The 17,682-nt window shown below is 38.1% G+C and overlaps 1 protein-coding gene across 1 annotated transcript; it reads right to left on the reverse strand.

Moving 5' to 3' along the window:
- Positions 1-566: 566 nt before the first annotated feature.
- LOC122073041 (zinc finger CCCH domain-containing protein 6-like) lies at positions 567-13,030 on the reverse strand. Its single transcript, XM_042637535.1, has 4 exons — positions 12,613-13,030; positions 2,248-2,457; positions 1,983-2,107; positions 567-1,898 (listed from the first exon to the last, which is right to left on the reverse strand). The coding sequence occupies exons 1-4, from the start codon at positions 12,670-12,672 to the stop codon at positions 929-931; spliced, it is 1,365 nt and encodes a 454-aa protein (XP_042493469.1). The 5' UTR covers positions 12,673-13,030; the 3' UTR covers positions 567-928.
- Positions 13,031-17,682: the final 4,652 nt, after the last annotated feature.

Consider the following 17,682-nt stretch of genomic DNA (forward strand, 5'->3'; position numbering starts at 1 on the left):
AGGACTATTAGGTATTTATTTTGACCTCCACTTGACATTGTGCTTACATTAAGAAGGTAATTTGTCCCCAGATTAGCTGGAACTATTTTTCTTGCTTATTCACTCCATGTGTACAATTATATTTTACCGTTCAAATTTCATTTATAAAATGAGATCACAAGCAACTGAAGTTCATAAAATAAGTCCTATTAGAGCCGGAGATATTCAATTTTTTATTTAGCAGTCAGAATCCTATGCAAATTAACTAATACAGTAAGATTTTCATAGGAGACATTGAGGCAGGCCGCCTTACCATTGGCATGCTTCGGTTGTTGGAGTTTTAATTCCCATAATCTTAGTGTGTTGTACACAATAGGTTACTATCAGATTTAGTTTTAGTTGAGTGCTTAAATTCCATTAATGATGGGCAAAATCTAATATTTCAGGTTCATGGTCTTAAAACTTGGAATCAAATAGATTTAAACAGCCAATTCAAATTGACTTTCACCAATTGTTCATGGTGAAAGTTCAAAACCTGATCTCATTGCCTGAGTTGAAGCCTCCATGAATCCTACAATGAATCAAGATTGATATAGAGACGATAGTTATGAAATTCCAATTATGTAAAATTGTTTCTGAAGAAGAAAACTAGACAGATTCTTGGCAAATTTTGGACTCTCATGATGAGATTGAAATGTAAATTTCAAGAGAAAGCATAAATGGAAGAATTCCATGTATCAATACAAACATGTAAAACAGAACGGATCATTGCGTTTTAAATCATGACACTCCAGGATGGCCTCTCTTCGATAAGAAATTGGGGTAATTTCTCTATAGGAATGACCAAGGAAATGAATGAGAGTGAGAGCAACGGAAATTCTATTTACTGAAAAATGAATTCTTAAGTATAGAAACCGGAAGGTTACATGCGGTAACCCTAAACATCTTCTCACGTCCTTCCCGTTATTTCCCTGTCTAGTCTCATTCTCTTTGCACTCTGAGCTTCCTGCATGCTGCCTGACCTACGCTGACATGATCCATCATGTTGGTATGCACAGTTGGCTCCATTTCGGCATCCCCTTGAACTATTGAAGTATATGCAAGGCTTCATGATTTTTGGTTTTGAATCTCTGGGTTTTGAGCTTTGTACAGGTTCAGTGTTGGTTTCTATCATCTGCTGGTTGGGACGATTACTAAATTGTGTGAAGATGCGATCCTGGGTTTCTTGTCTCTCTCCTCCATGTTGCTGAATCAAACTTTTATAATAGTTGATATCCTTAACAGGAGGCACTTTCACAGTCGGACCTATTTCAGGTGGAGGAGGCCGTGGATTCAAAGAGGGCACCACAGCATTTGTTGCAGGGAAGAAGGGACCAGTAGTAGGGGCTGCTGAAAATGGTGCATCTGATTCTGTCCTATTGATATGAGCGGGAGGAAGGATGGACTGAGGGACCAATGGGGTCATCGGTGGTGACTTTGGCTTGGGTGTAGTTTGTGAATTGGTGGTATTTCCATGATCTGCAACCAATTTCTCAATCAGCTTTGGGTTGCCGAGGATCTTAATGAGCAGGTCACGGTCAATCAAGCTTCCCGGCTCATTGCTTCGCATTATTGCTGTGAAGGCAGCAGATGCAGCAGCAACAACATCGGGTTCTACTCCAGGGACAGCACCAAATGCAAGTTTTTTACTTGTTGGTGCCTTTGGAGCAGAATGAAGGTCGTACTGTGATTGAGGTGGTGTCCCAGAAGGCAACAAGCCCTGGGGCACTACAAGAGGCAGTGAGCCCATGGGATTACTTGGCGCTACCAAATTGCATGATGGATCTGTGGCGTCATCATCTTCAATGGGAGTAACGGGAATGATCAGAGCATGAGAATCATCATGACGATAGTCTTCTACCTCAAGCGAAACAGAAGGGCTACAGAGGACAAAGAAAGTAGGTGTAAGAAGCACATGAAACCACTTGGGTTTATTTAATAACAAGGTCGGAGAGGCATGTCACCTAGAAGGAATGGCAGAAGGACGAGGATAAACTGCTTCCAGTACTCTCATCTCTCTCTGGTTTTGAATCTCCACCTCTTTGCTCTCTTCCCCAGCCACCACTTGCCAGCTGGGAGTCAAAACAAACTACAAACCCAAGAAACGAAATGAGACTGCATTCCGCCTTCATGTTGGACTTTCATCAGAGAGCCTAAACTTGATACTAAGTATAACATGTAGACCAGGGTTCAATTGATCAAGCACCCAGACCAATAATACGAGCTTACCTTGGGAGGACATTTCCATTTGATCAGAGGGATCTGGGACAATTCCTTCTTCAACTGGTTAGCAGGGTGAGCTCCCTCAAACCCAGGTGGAAGATGGTCATCAGAGCCCATTCCAGTTGAATGTAATAGCCATGATGTCTTTGCTTGGAGGTGATCTTGAGCTCCAAGACCAACTTGTGAGGGTGAATCCTCTGAAAGGAACAGCCTTACCTGCTCAACAAAGGTTTATTGTGATCATTCAGCACCTATTTTTTTTTATAAATTTGTAGTATTCATAAATTTGTGGATCCTTGAAAAACTAAGTAGAGAACTATGGAAAATACAAGTAATTGCATACGGGCACCACCATTCGTAAGATCATTCACACACATTATGTAAACATAGAAAAGGTTCAAATGTAGCATAAAGCAACGACAAGAAAGGCAAAGGCCTACACGCAAGGATCGAAAGATTTTTAAGCAAGTATCAGTTGATATTATTTTCCAGGCAAAGGAAACAAAAAATCTCCCTCATAATTCGAAGAGCATAATTCCTAAAACACCAAAGAAGCCATAATCTAACAGGTCACAAAAATTCAGGCAGATTCCCTAAAATCCATGTTGAAAGATAACACAAGGGAAAATGTTGCCTTTATGCTAAGTTGGAGACCCCTCTTAAATGATTACCTTTCTAACCCCTCCCCCTCCTGTGAACTGTACTCATACTCGTGTGAAAGAATATGATTAAATTCTAGAATAGCTATTTTTCGGGGAAGAAATGAAAGCTATAAAACAGATCCCCATCTCTGCTACTGATAAGGACTGGTTCTTATGGAGGTTTACAAAGAAACGTAACTTTAACATCAGAACAGAAAAAATAGACAAGATTCCAGAAATTCCTTCCTTGCATTACGTATGTATATAACTCAAGGAAGCTACAGAAAAAAAAGAAGAAGAAAAGAGCTGGAATGAGTGATCAAAATTTTATCAGCAAAGCATTTTTCATTCAAATCTAGGCACCGCATAAGCAGTGGAAGCAGATACAATCAGTCTAGCCCTTCAAAATAGTTTCGTTATTTCAGATTGCCAGAATAAAATCTAAACTCTCATGGAGATGATTCAGCCTCCAACATATTATGGTTATTTCTGATTGCCAGAATTTAATTGAAACTCTGAACTCTCCCACAGGTAAACAGCTCGATGTAAGGTTGAGACATCAACTGGGTAAAAACAATAAAAATAGAGAAACATACAGATAAAGGGTTTCTCACTTGACTAATCAAGTTTGATCCACTTTCATGCTACAAAAGATTCCAGGGCAAGGCCATATATTCTTTAGGCATGAACATCAAGGTGAAAAGGGTTAATAAAAAACAAGAATGATAACAAAGATATGGGAGAGTGGTGGTACCATTGAGCAACCAACATCAAAAGTAGAGTTTGGGTATGTGTTTGCATCAAAAATCCCTATTCTTATGCAAGGACAGTGAATTTCCAACATATACAACTTTCACTCATGAATAGCCATCTTCCTCAGCTCTTGATTTGTATCCTTTTCTATTAGAATTTTATTTTTCTCAGGATAGGATGGGTGTAGATCAAGGGAGGTTCCAGCAAAAGTATTCACAAGAAGCACAAATGCAAGTCTAATGGGTTAAATAAATAGCCTAATAGATTACATTGGTCTAGGGGCAGAAAGTTTTAATGTTTTTCTTTTTTTTTTTTTTTTTGATGAATGAATAAATTTATACCCAAGGAGAAAAGGAAAATACAAGGGGAAGAGAGGGGGGAGGGGAGGCTTAAGCCAACAAGGAAAAGCCAACCCCAAGGGGAACAAAGCAAAAAAGCTACAACAAACCAGCAAAAGCAACTACAAAAAACCAAATTGGCAACTACAACCAGGAGCCAGGGGGGGAGGGCAGATATTTGGGGACAAGAAAGGGACTAGGCATAAGGTGCCAGAAGGAGAGGATATGGGAGTTTCTACTGGAGGTAGGGATCGGGCGGGAGTGGAGGGAGTGAAGGGATTGGATTTTGGAGTTAACATCAAAGAAGATGGCAGCCCAAATCTTATCCAGGGATCGGGATTTGGAAGACCATCTTCGAGCGTTGCACTCCATCCAAAGGTGGTTAATAGTAGCAGAGAAAGCTAGTTTTCCAATGATATCACAAATGGAAGAGCCCGCAAAAGTCATGTTAACCCAAATCTATTCCCTATTAACGGGGAGAATCGGCCTGGAAGAAGGCCAGCAGCGGACAAGAACAGTTTTCCAGACCAAAGAGGAGAAAGGGCAAGAGGGAATATCCTCATGGCCAAGGGGGCAGAGGCAGCAAGAAGGATTGACAAGGATGTGGCGAAAAGAATCAAAGATTGAGTAGGGAGACAGTTGGAGAGGCACCACCAAGTGGTGAAGTTGTGGCGGGGGATGTGACCCTTGAACCAGACGAGGTTAAGCCAAGGAACGACAGGGCTAGAGGATCTGACAAAGGACCAAGCAGAGGTAGAAGAAAACAACCCATTGGAAGAGGGGAGCCAGATGCACTTATCATCCCTACCACGGTGGCCAGGGGGGATGGGAGGAAGAGAGGCCCAGAGGTCCGCAAGAGGGGGGGGGAGACAAAGGAGGGATCCATCCCAAAGGGGAAAGAATGGCAGAGACAAGGGAGGATTTGGGAAGGCCGGAGGAATAAATGATTCTCGGAGAAACAAGAGAGAAGAGGATACCAGAGGGGTGCCAACGGTCCAACCAAAGGGAGGTCGACTGCCCATTACCGATAACGAAGGTAATGGCAGTAAGGGCAAGAGTCTTGAGGCTGAGGATTTTACGCCAAATCCAAGAAGCATCCGAGGGAACAGGGCAAGTCCAAAGGGAGATGTGGGAAAGAGTAGATGCATAGACCCAGTCAACCCAAATACTGCGTTGCTTGGAGGCAAGCTTCTAGATGAGTTTCAAGATGCCCACAGAATTGACTTCTTTAATTCTTCTGATACCAAGGCCACCTTCAGACTTGGGCAGGCATATCTTGTCTCAAGACATAGGGTTAAGGAACCTAGAGGTATCAGAACCCTTCCAAATGAAGGAACACAATAGGCACTCGATGGACTTAATGGTTAAAGAAGGGAGGACAAAGATCCCAATCCAATAGAGGGAAAGAGATTGGAGAACAGATCTGATCAGAATAAGCCGGCCAGCATAGGAGAGAAGCTTGCCTTTCCAGAGTTGGAGTCTCTTCCTAAGGAGATCAAGCATGGGGGAGCAATGATGAGCAGAGAGCCTAGCAGAGATGAGAGGAAGGCCTAAGTATTTGACTAGCAAGGAGCCCAAGGAGAAGCCAGTAATACCAAGGAGGTGGGCTTGAGCCTCAGGAGAGACACCAAAGAGGAAAAGGCTAGACTTGAGAAGATTAACGCGAAGGCCAGAGAGACTCAAAGGAGTGGAGGGAGGACATAATGGTAGAAATAGAGAGAGGGTCAGACTTAGAGAAGATCATGATGTCATCAGCAAAGGCCAAATGGGAGAGACAGAAGGGTTTACATTTGGGGATGGGGGAGATGAGGTGGAGATCAGTGGCCGATTGGATGGAGCAAGAGAGGACTTCAAGAGAAAGAGAGAAGAGAAAGGGGGAAAGGGGACAGCCCTGGCGAATACCACGACCAGAGGGAAAGCAACCCACAGGACTACCATTGATACGAATAGAGAATTGGGGGGAGGAGATACAACAATGGATCCAGTGGACAAAAGAAGGAGGGAAAGGCATTCAAAGAAGGACTTTAGAGATAAAATCCCAACTGATGGAATCAAAAGCCTTATGTATGTCAATTTTGAGGAGAGCATAAGGGGAGTGATTTTTCCTATTAAACCCCCTAACAATCTTGTAGCAGAGGATGATATTATCAGCAATGCTTCTCCTAGCAATGAAAGTAGATTGGTTGGGACTCACAAGAGAGTCAATGACTTTACCAATCCTAGTGGCCAGGATTTTGACAATAAACTTGTAGAAAAGATTACAAAGGGAGATTGGTCTGAAATCATTCATAGTTTCAGCACCTTCTTTCTTAGGGATGAGACAGAGGAAGGTGTGATAGATCCCACTGATCTGGGAAGTATTGAAGAAGAACCTCCTAACAACCAGAATGAGGTCATTGCGGATGACCTATTTTGAAAGCCCATATCTGAAGGATATGTGGCCCATATGAATTTAACTAGTCAATGGTACCAATAGGTTAGTTTCATTGTTGTGAAAGATCATAAAAATGTAAAATCATTAAATATCTTTAAAATGTAGTTGGTTAATTCCATTGTTAGTTATTAGTTGAGAAAGATCTTAAAAATGTAAAGTCATTGAATATTTTGAAAAGAGTCCCAGTGTCAGTCCTTGGAAATTTACAGGACATTAAGTCTAGGAGAAGGTTCCAATGAGAGTCTAGAACTCCTAGCCTCTCTATAGAAAGAGCTGTCTGTAAGCATTTGAAAAGAGTCCCATTCTTCTGTGAGAGACAGAGCTGCAGTGAGAAGTTGCTCCTGTTGAGAGGCTGGAGTGGTTAGTGAGATAATAGCTTAGGCTTGGGGTGAGACCCTTTGAGTCATATTTTCTTTCTTACTTTCTTCCTTTGTTATTAAAATTGCTCAATTCTGGTCACTTTATCACCTCCCTTTGATCCTGTCTATTGAGGATTCAGGTTTTGTTGCAAGAACTGAACCAGGATCCCATTAGGGGGACATAGTGTTAATTTATCATTTTGGTATCTTTGATAATTATTGTTGAGTTCAGGGTTTTCAGGTTACATGGAATCAAACACATTTATCAAGATTAGTCCTTCCTTCTGTAGAAAGTTCATTTTTGCAGTCTAGTTTAACTTGGTTTGTTGACCCCATAAAACATGGTTCTGAACTGGTATGGCAATTAGCTCATCACATCAGCCTGCTATGTCACAATATGTAAAAATTTATTATGGCTCAGAATTTCACAATAAAAACAAGAAATCTCATCACAACCCTTGATATAATACATCCTGTTGTATCAATTTAAAATAATGAAAGTTTCATCCTTATTTGTTCACCCATATAAGGTTTTAGTATTTTATGCAGTTTATAAGATTATGTCCTAATATCATTCAATTACTCGACTCAGTCACTCTGATGACATCTTGGTTATACCCAGTGAGCATACACACATACACAAACAGATTGTGGAAACAGCATGCACACTTGTTTTTGTGCATGTTTGAGGGGGAGATATTTCTAGTCATCCTCAACCTGATACTGCCACTAGATGAATAAAGTGGGTGAACCATATAGAATCTATGTTAATATATATATATATATATATAATGCCTAATTTTGTTCAGACAAATTCCAATATGAAGAGTCACAAGTCTTTGATGCAAAGAACCAACCTTACTGCCCTGGAGCTAGATGTTACAGATAGAAAATAAATATCAGAATGTGCACGAGTCTTCTTCTTTCATAACCAACAAACTTAAGAGACAACTTTGTGGTGGTGGAGGGAGATCAAACACCAAACTCAAATTTCTGTGTTGGGAAGGATACCAAGGGAACAAGGGAGGAACTAGAGAATGTATGCAAAAACAGAGAAGTCTCAAAGGAAAAAAAAAAATGTAGCCATTGTCATATCTGCAATTAAATCACTTACAATGTTGGAGCAAAAAGATAGTCTACAGCAGAATAGCATGTTTCTAATATATTCTACAATAAGTTGCTACATTCTCTGATAACTGAACCCTTCATTTTACAAACCCATGTGGGTCAAGACATGCTGGATCCACCAAATTCACACCCACTCCCCACCCCACAAAAAAAAAAAAAAATTCACGGATTGAATCCACAGCTATTGTTGGGACATGTACTGAACATAAGCCATAAACAAGTATGGTTAGAAAATTTTGTAAATAAAATCTGTAAGTGAATTATATGCAAATGCCCAACCCAGTTATGTCCAAGCCATCTTAGAGCTCCACATTGTAGCTTTTACAAATTATTACACTTTCCTTCTTAATGCCATGCTGCAAATCCGAAACATACTTTTCTCACTATCAATAATGAATACATTAGATTATTTTTCTACTTTCTTTCATCTAGATTATTGAATGAAGCCTGTCTGCTAGCACAGAAAGTGAGTCTATAATAGTGAAGTTCCCATATACTAGGACTGGAGGGTTAAAAGGACCTCAACTCCAAGACAAATTAAAAACTATCATTCGAATTCAAATCTTGTAACGATTTAGTTATAACTAGCAAGAGGAATATGCAAAAAGGCAGATGGGTGGGTGACGATATCTACACAACCTGTGACCAGTTGACCCAAAAACCAGATCCTTCGGTGGTTCTGTTCAAGAGCTAAAGTGGGACAGCTAGGAATCCTGCCAGCTGAGGGATCTTTGCTGACATGTACACACCTTGTTAATAATTGATCCGACAACAAATAGTCAAATAATATATCCTTGCAATACTTATCCAGTCATGGGCTGTAAACAAATGAGAAACACTTGTACCTAAATTGGTGTTTGCAAACAAGGAAGAACACAAAAATCTAAGTTGTGGGTTTTAGACCAAGAAGACCCCCTTGTATTCAGGGTGGATTGTCTTGTCACCTTTGGCAAACCAACAGATGAATCTAATTAGTCAATGAAACAGACAGCTGAAGACACATTGAAAATTACCACAACCTACAAAAAAATCCAATGTACTGATTCAAAGAAAAGAAAAAATGACGCAAGAGAGCCAACCCTACCCCCATCCTGAGAAAAAGGCTATATTTTTCCTTCAACACTGTAAAGCAAAAGGGTAGCTTCTTTCAAAATACACAACGAAAATAAAAAGCAAAGAAGAGATGAAACAAATATATAAATCATGTTCTATCTAGTACACTTGCAGGGCCACTTTGACATTGCAATTAGATTTTAAATGCATAGGGGTTGGTTCCTCATTGTACCAACAGCCCAAGCCTTCAAGAAGTTTGTTTCGGATTAGTTTCCCTTCAAAGGATTATTGGTTTCCCTCTCTTCATCCACTCCAACACTCAACCCTTGTGGCAGAGCTTTCCTCTACCATGTCCACACACCTTGTCAAGATGAAACATGTCTCTTTACCTTCCCCTGCAATCAGCATCTAGTTCACATTGAAGGCTTCGCTTCAAGGTCCATTGCAACATACTTCCACCCAAACATTAGCTACACTTCAAATGAATAACATAGTAGCCACAGAAACCGTGGAAACTTGAACATTCTAACATGCCTCCACTTAAATTTTATACAGAGTAAATTCATTTCATTGCCAAGTGAAGAAATCAACCTGGCCTTAGCAATAAAAAAAAAAAATGAGCACGCCTGTTCTAGGAAAGAAAAAATGATCTCCCACAATCCCATTGCACTTCAAGCCACATCCTAGAATCCCTTGCTCTCGCTCCAAGATACATATGAATTATAATCGATTCCCTATACCTACCTGAATTTCATAATCACTTACCTACAAAAGCAAATATCATCTTCATCATCAATCTTGTTATTGGAATTTCAAGAACAAAGCCATCTACATAATACTTTCATAAATCTATTATGATATTTGCATCTTCATTGATGTAGATGAACTACAAACTCAACAAAAACTCATCCCAACCACTCGGGGAGCTACACAGATCTTGTATTGCCATCTCCCATGCTATCAGAAACCATACCTTCCATCAAATCATGAGCAATCATATATTTGCTACCTACTTCAGTCCAAGACATTTTCTCCTACCCACGTACCCAACGCTTTCAACAAACACAATATCGTCATTGGCCTCCATCACACATGATGGACCCAGCTTAGTCAACTTTTCTTCATCTATTCACCTCCTCCTGTGTGTGCAATCACACAGATTCTATCTTTTCCTGTCCTCCCAGTTATCTGCATCAACATCTCGGTCAGCTAATTTATCTGCATAAAACATCTCATTCAACTAAGCTATCTGCATAAAACATCTGAGTCAACTAACCTATCTGTGCATAGAATCTCTCAGTCAGCTAAACTCAATCCCAGGTGTGAATTGTTTATTTAAATCATAACAATCCAACAGAAGCAGCAAACGCACTTTCAGCTTCATCAGCATGCTCTGTTGTTATTGGAATCATTCATTGTGTTCAGCTTCCTCCTTGTAAATGAACCAAAAGATAATGAAATTGGTAAATCTAGGTTATCGCTTGGTAATACTCCCTAAGTTAGACACTTATTCTCAGTGAAGCTATAACTCGCATGATCAGCGCAGGACCAGCGTACTTGAAATACTTGAAAACCTTTTTCCACCGTAAAATAGCCCTCCACATATAGAAGTTGTACTTCTATATGGTCACTTTGTAATCTCCACATCATCCAAAGACATACCCAAAGGACTCTCAATTTGTACCCCAAAGCTTCTGACTTCTTGGCCTCCTTTAGCCACTTCTCACTGTAGAAGTTATAAGAAGTGAAATAAATATTCCTTCTATCCAAGTTCAACTGCAACTCCTCACATCCTCTATACGTGAGCATTTCAGTCTGATGAACCATTTCTGCTAACTCTAATTAGTTGCAACGGTCCTTTTTTTACAACATCCAGGTAATTCCCGTGGATATCAAATATAAATGATGTCAATATTTGGTACTTGATATACTTAAATGGATAAAACATTTCACTACGTCAATTTTTGATACTTCAACACCCCATATGAAAGTGCACAAAAGAGCTCCATAAGACTAACAAATCACCATATAGAAAGGCTGAATCTGGCACTTTTACTTCATATAATCATGAAGACAACTGCTGGCAAAATTGGCAGTATCCCTCTCCCAGTAGATAGCAGGGGTCCCAAGAGGTCATGGGATCAACTCTCCTGCTTCACCGGGTTGAGGCATTGCCAAAAATCACAATTCTTCTGGACAAATTTAAACTAATATAGAAATGCATCACACTACATACCTTCCACATGTCATCTCCATTTTTCTTCATTTAACACATTTATTATAAGATTTCTCGCTCAGCCATATCAGGAAGAAGCTGTACAACAGTTCTCAATCCATTAGGTCATTTTCTTCTTCTATTCTGTTCCTTTTCTTTTTATTTCCTCTCTTTTTTTTTTTTTTTTTAATATAGTTAATCTTTGTTTTGCTCAAATTAAAATTGATCTAGGCAAATATTTGGCCTTTCTCAATCCAATGCATGCTCTTCCCAACATATTCTTTAGAGCCTCCCTTACAGAACCCCTTAAATCAAGTTCATCAGTGAGGTACAACAGCAATCCGAGGTGCAGTCTTTACACTAACTTTATACCTGTGATTTCAGGTTAGTAATTGAAATTTTATGATGATAATCTCTTCAAGTATATGGGATACCAACTACCTCCACCATGCGGTCCAATCATTCAGTCACTCTGGTAGCAAAGTTCACCAATAAGTAAGGGAGTGTTCAGTATTTTTGGGGTTGCCAGCATTCTTTATAGTACAGATAATGAGTTCCAGGATAGGCTTGGTCTAAAGCAATCCCATTTAGTTGGGCAATATTATCAAAACTTAGTGTATTGGTTTCAATATGGCATCCTTTTTGACACTCTTTAGACTTCCCCTGCCATTGTTATTAGGTATGTGAGAGATCACCCCAAATTTCTTCCCATAATGTTACTTTTTAATTTCCAGAGGTTCTTATAAAATAAATGATTGAGCATAGAACATATGTCGAGCAAGAAAATCGTATATCATGGACAGGAAACAGGAGGCAAGTCGTATATCTTTCTTGTTGACCATAGGAAAAGCTTCTCTGAGTATCAGACGCAACCTATTGGTGTAAAATAGGGGTATCGGTCTTTACCAAAATAAAAATAGGGGTATCTGTAAATCCAAACACAACTGATCGGTGAGAAAATCCTAGGTCTGAGGAGAAGGATACCGAAAAGGAGACGGTACTCGGTAGAGAGCAACTTAGAACAGACGCTTGCAGACAGATGGAATAATGAATCAGGGATTCGCTTCTAAGATTGCCTGAATTGATGTAAGAAATGCATGAAAAATCCTAATAAAGCAGATTTGGTCAATAATGTAAAGGCGGAATCAATTTTATTTTGGTCAAGGAAACCCATTCATAAAATGAGAAATTAAACTAAAACATGTCTGATGATCACATTATCTACTCCGAAAACCAGAGAATTCCCTATCGGATTGTTCGATAGATTATAATAACAGATTCTTCGGCGCAAGAGTCCGATGGATTCGTATTTCACACTTGTTAATGCATCAATGCCAGTGGAAACTGAAACCGAATAAACATCAAGGGTAAATTAATTAAACAAGAAAGCAGATTTAAGGATTTTTATTGCTGAAGAAAAACGCACTTCCATTAAGATATCGCGTTTTACCTGACAAAGGTTTACATCTGGAGCCCAAGAAACCCTTTTTGATTTCTGCAATCCCCGCATATTAACAGATAAAATCTTGCACTTCTTCCCGCTTCAGTTGTCAATAAATTAGAATAACGAGAACCAGAGGTTTTACGATCGGATACGAGAACCAGAGATTTTACGATCGGTCACGATGATGTTTACAAACACATTCAAAACCCTAATCTAGGAATGTAATAAGACCTTTTTTTTTTTTTTTTTTTTAAATTGACTTACCACAAAAACCCTAATATTCAGTGGTTCGATTATTTAAGGGAACGAAAACGTTCAGAGATATAGGTGATCTCCGAAGGTAAGAAAGAAGAAACCCTAGATGTCTCTGGTGGGCTCTGGTTTTCGCTCCTATCTTGGCCTCTTCTTCGTTTTTTAATTTTATAATGTGTGTTTGTCTTTAATACGTATACGACGACTTTATCTCGCTCTCTCTTTCTCTTGGCGTGTAAACAATGGAATCGATTGGGAGGCTGGAAAGTTGGATAATAGAAACTTGTCGGCCAACGAGCCACGAGTTCCAACTTCCAACCAAGGGTGTCAATAGTCAATCGGCCGGTTTGGATCGGTTTCGGTTTGGGTTTGGTTTTGGTTTTGGTTTTGGTTTTGGTTTTGGTTTTATTAATATCACAATGAGAATGAGTGAAATCAAAACATGAACCAATAATGCATTGGTTTTGATTCCTAATTGTTTCTTTTTTCAGTTGACTGTTGATTTGGATTTAAAATGAATTTCAGGTTGATATTGCTTTTTTTATGGAGTTATATAGGTTTCAGTCCAAAATTTGAAGTTCAGTTCGGTCATATAAAAACCCTAGCTCGAAATATGATCCAATAAGCTCATAATAGTTTCAATATAGTTTGATTTCACTGATTTGGACTAGATTTTGACAACCCCTAGTGTCAAGAAGTCAGTTTTGCCTATTGGTTGGGATGGATTGGTTTTGATATGTTGTTATAAGCTTGTGGCTTATTTATAGTGGTGCATCAGATTGACAGTCGGCACTTATTATAATTAAGTATAATCCGTCAATCTTTTTGCATAGATTCTCGTGCTCTTCCTTGTTTGAAATCTCCATGTAACCTATCTCATTAAGTTAGGATAAGGTTTTGAATGTTGTTGTTGTTGTTGTTATATGGATCAGTTTTGGTCATTTTACTAGTAAGACATTTTCAATTCAATCCAATTTGATCCGATTTATTACTGGTTTGTAATTGAGCTATTATTGGATTTGGTTCTATCCGATTTCAAGTTTACATGCATATATCAAGAATTTAGTGAGCAACTTCTAATTGTTTTGGGTTTTTTGTTTTTTATCGAGTTACTATTGGTTTGGTTTCATTTTATTAATGGAGCTGGTCTCATTTTTTATTTCAATTAGGCCTTTTGTATGTTCGATTCGATTTTAGCTTCTACTGGTTAGCTTGAACCCATAAAAAAACACCAAAAAGGGTTTGTTGCAATTCAACTTTGGCAGAAAAATTGGTTCGAACTGTACACACCCTTGCTTCAAACCATAGATGTGATCTAAGCCTTTTTTATCCATGTGATTAATAAAATTTTGACTTTTCAAATAAATATTTTAAATAGGGAAATGGATTCCCTCAAAGACATTGTGGAGAGAAGGGAGGGTTCTTAAAAAAAAAAATTGTATATAAGTACATTAAAGAGATGTAATAAAATAATATCATTCGTGAAAAGACAACGAGGTCATTGAGAAAATATAGACTTCGAGTTATTGACATATACCTTCTTGATGATTCTAAAAACCTTTTTCTTCCATGATTGGAGAGGATTTGAATCCTAAATTATGCTGTTGGTTCGGAGAACTCATGTCATAAATTTTTTTATTCTTAATAAATATGTATTTATTTTCCTTGGTAAATGCCCATGACTTATAATTGCCATATCAGTTCTCTATTGATACGGTGGTAGGCTATGATTTTAAGATTTACAAAAAAAAAAAAAAAAGGCGATTGGATTTTAATGGAGAAAGAACCGTCATAATTGGCTTAGAACTTTGACCAGTGGACGTTAGTCATCATCTCTCCATGTGGTATTGAATTTATTCGTTAGTTGAGTGGATGGCCCAACTTGATTTTAAGGGTTATTGGATTCTGGAACTCGGGATTTGATGTCGGATTCCACGACTCATGAGTCATGAGTAATGAGTCATGGTGGATTCAAAAATCGGAATGAAAACGGTAAATTCTGATTTCGTTCGATTTGTATCGTATTTATCGGGTTAGTGTAGAATTTGACCGATTCCCATAGATTTTGACATTCATACGTTTTTTTTTTTTTTTTTAAATGTTGCAGGGGGTGCGCAGTGAACACTAATGCCTTCACATTTCTATCTCACTGTCACTTGCTTTATATAATACCTTTTATGGTGGGAGTCTAGAAAAAGACACAGGGAGCTGCTAATTTAGGAAACACTATGCAATTTGATAAGGAACCCAATCACCTTTTTTTGTCAAAAAATAAAGTTACCTAGTTGTGTGGCCTTATGCTCGTACGTAAGGGTGTGTAATATCATCGATCCACTCCCTTGTGAAATAAAAAAAAATCTCATTCAAATTAAGCTCCACGCTGATACAAGAATCATGTTGTGATCTTGTCTTCTTCTTCTTTTTTTTTAACTTACTTATTGGGCTAGAGGTCATGATTTGGTGACTTTTTAAAAAAAAAAAAATATATATATATATATATAATTATGAAAAATAATTGATTATTTTTGTAATAATAATTTTAATTATTATTGTCACATGGTCTTCCTTTTATTTTTCAAAGTGTCAAAAAGCATCCATTCTACCATATGGATAAATGAGACATCTTTGTTCAACCATTAGATAGAGAGGACATAATCTATATTAACCACATGTTGAATTTCATAGTTTCATTCAATTAAATATCCTTTTGTATAAACACACATCATGTTAGTCCATGTGATTCGATAATTTGGTTTTATTCAGTTCACTTATTTGGTTCGTATGATACTTAGGAATTCTTGTTCAAACTTTGAAGAAGCAAGGTATGAAAGAGAAAATGATCATAAGTGTGTCATTGCAAAAAGAAGTGATGAGAATCAATAATCGAAGACAAAGTGAAAACTGAATTATTAGAACTCATGTGTTTTAATAGTTTATGGTTTAGGTTTAGGAGCTGGCCTAAAATGATTACTATGCATGTCTTTTTTTTTTTTTTTTTTTTTTTTTAATGAAAAATATATTAAAGCATGAAGGAAAAACATATACAACAGACAAAGCCAAATTGGCTAGACCAGGGACAAAGCCTTGCAAAGCTATGAAGAGAAGGGCCTCAACCCCTAAAAGAGGGGACAAACCAAAAAAAGGGGGGGGGGTGGGGAAGAAACAAGCAAAATAAGGGAGGGATACAATGAAAAGGGGGGAGAAATAAGCCAAAGAAGGGAGGGAAACAATAAAAGGGGGGGGGGACAAGAAGTGGAAGGAAGATACACAAATCTGAGGGGGAAAAGGGAAGAGAGGAAGGTCCTAAGAAGATGCCAGAAACCGAGTTCTATTTGTGTCTATGCAAACAACGAAATTGTGAATGATTTTATTCCTCATTTCAAAAGTAATAGCATCCTTAATTTGCTCTATAGAACGAGAATTGGTAGTAGTCCATCTTTTTTTGTTTCTTTACCACCAAATATAATATAATGTTTCACTGAATGCCAACTTGTTAGGATGATCACAAAGAGTTTTACCATTAAAAACATTTAAAATGCATTTCCATCTTCTTTCAAATGGAAGAATAATTATAGGACTCGATCAAAGCTTTGTTAATAATGATTATCCAAACCAATTTAGAGAAAGGACAATCGAAAAACAAGTGCTCAAGGCTTTCAATGGAAATTCATCATAAAGCAAAAATTAGGGATAGAAACATTTTTATGCATAAGAAAGTCTTGAGTGGGAAGACAATTGATCATAGCTCTCCAGATTGAGAATGAATACCTTGGAATAGCAAATGAGAACCAAATCATTCTGTATCATGGGACAACTGTGTCAATAGAACTAACCAAATTCCAAGCAGAGGTTGAGGTAAAGCAATAAGAGGAATTAGTCATCCACATGATCATGTCACAACTACCCCTGTAGGTCTCAACTGAATATTTGGTAATCAAATCATTTAAAGTATCAGGACCAAGGTCCCAGACGTCATCTTGAAGAATGAAAGACATCTTAGCCAACCTATCTGATCCCATATCATATCTAATTTTATCACCGTATTTAACAATTAGAACCCATCAAGGTGTCAATTATCAAGCCAAAGATAAGTACTAGAACCTTATTAATGGACGATTTGATATAATCATAGACTAGGTAGCGGTATTTCATAATTTTTCTCTACGCCTAGGAGACATCTGCAGAGTATGTGATAATCCAAATAGACTCACTTTTAAGGTATATTGAATAAATCCAATCTGCTCAAATAATTCTTTTTCGAAGCCATTTTCCAAATAAGTTTAACAATACCAACAATATTGGCATCTTTGACTCCACGAAGACCCAAATCTCCCTCCTTTTTGGAAAGAAAACTGTGGTCCAACTCAGAGGATGAAAAAAGTTAATGCTATCTTTATCCTTCCAAAGAAAATATGACATAAGGGATTTAATATTAGAAGAGACAGCAATAGGCAGCCCAAAAATCCCAAACCAGTAGATATAAGAGCTTTGCATGACAAATTTAATAAGCTCCAAATAACCCACAAAAGAGATAACCTTGCTCTTCCAGAGCCTGTAAAAAAGAAGAAAGCAATGATGAGCAGAAAGCCTTGAAGAAATTAAAGGCAAACCCATATATGTAATAGGAAGCTGACTTTTAGGGAACCCTAATGTGCTACATAATTGAGCCTTCAAAGGCTCCAAAACACCCTCAAAGAAAGAGAGAACATTGAGGATTAATATGAAGACCATATTATTACAGAGAATGAACAAAGGGCTTCAGAGATTTTGGTCACTGACTAAAGGTTTGCTTTTCCAAAAATCATAAGGTCATCAACAAAGGAG

This window comes from Macadamia integrifolia, chromosome 3 (genome assembly GCF_013358625.1).
Source record: "Macadamia integrifolia cultivar HAES 741 chromosome 3, SCU_Mint_v3, whole genome shotgun sequence".
NCBI lineage: Eukaryota > Viridiplantae > Streptophyta > Magnoliopsida > Proteales > Proteaceae > Macadamia > Macadamia integrifolia.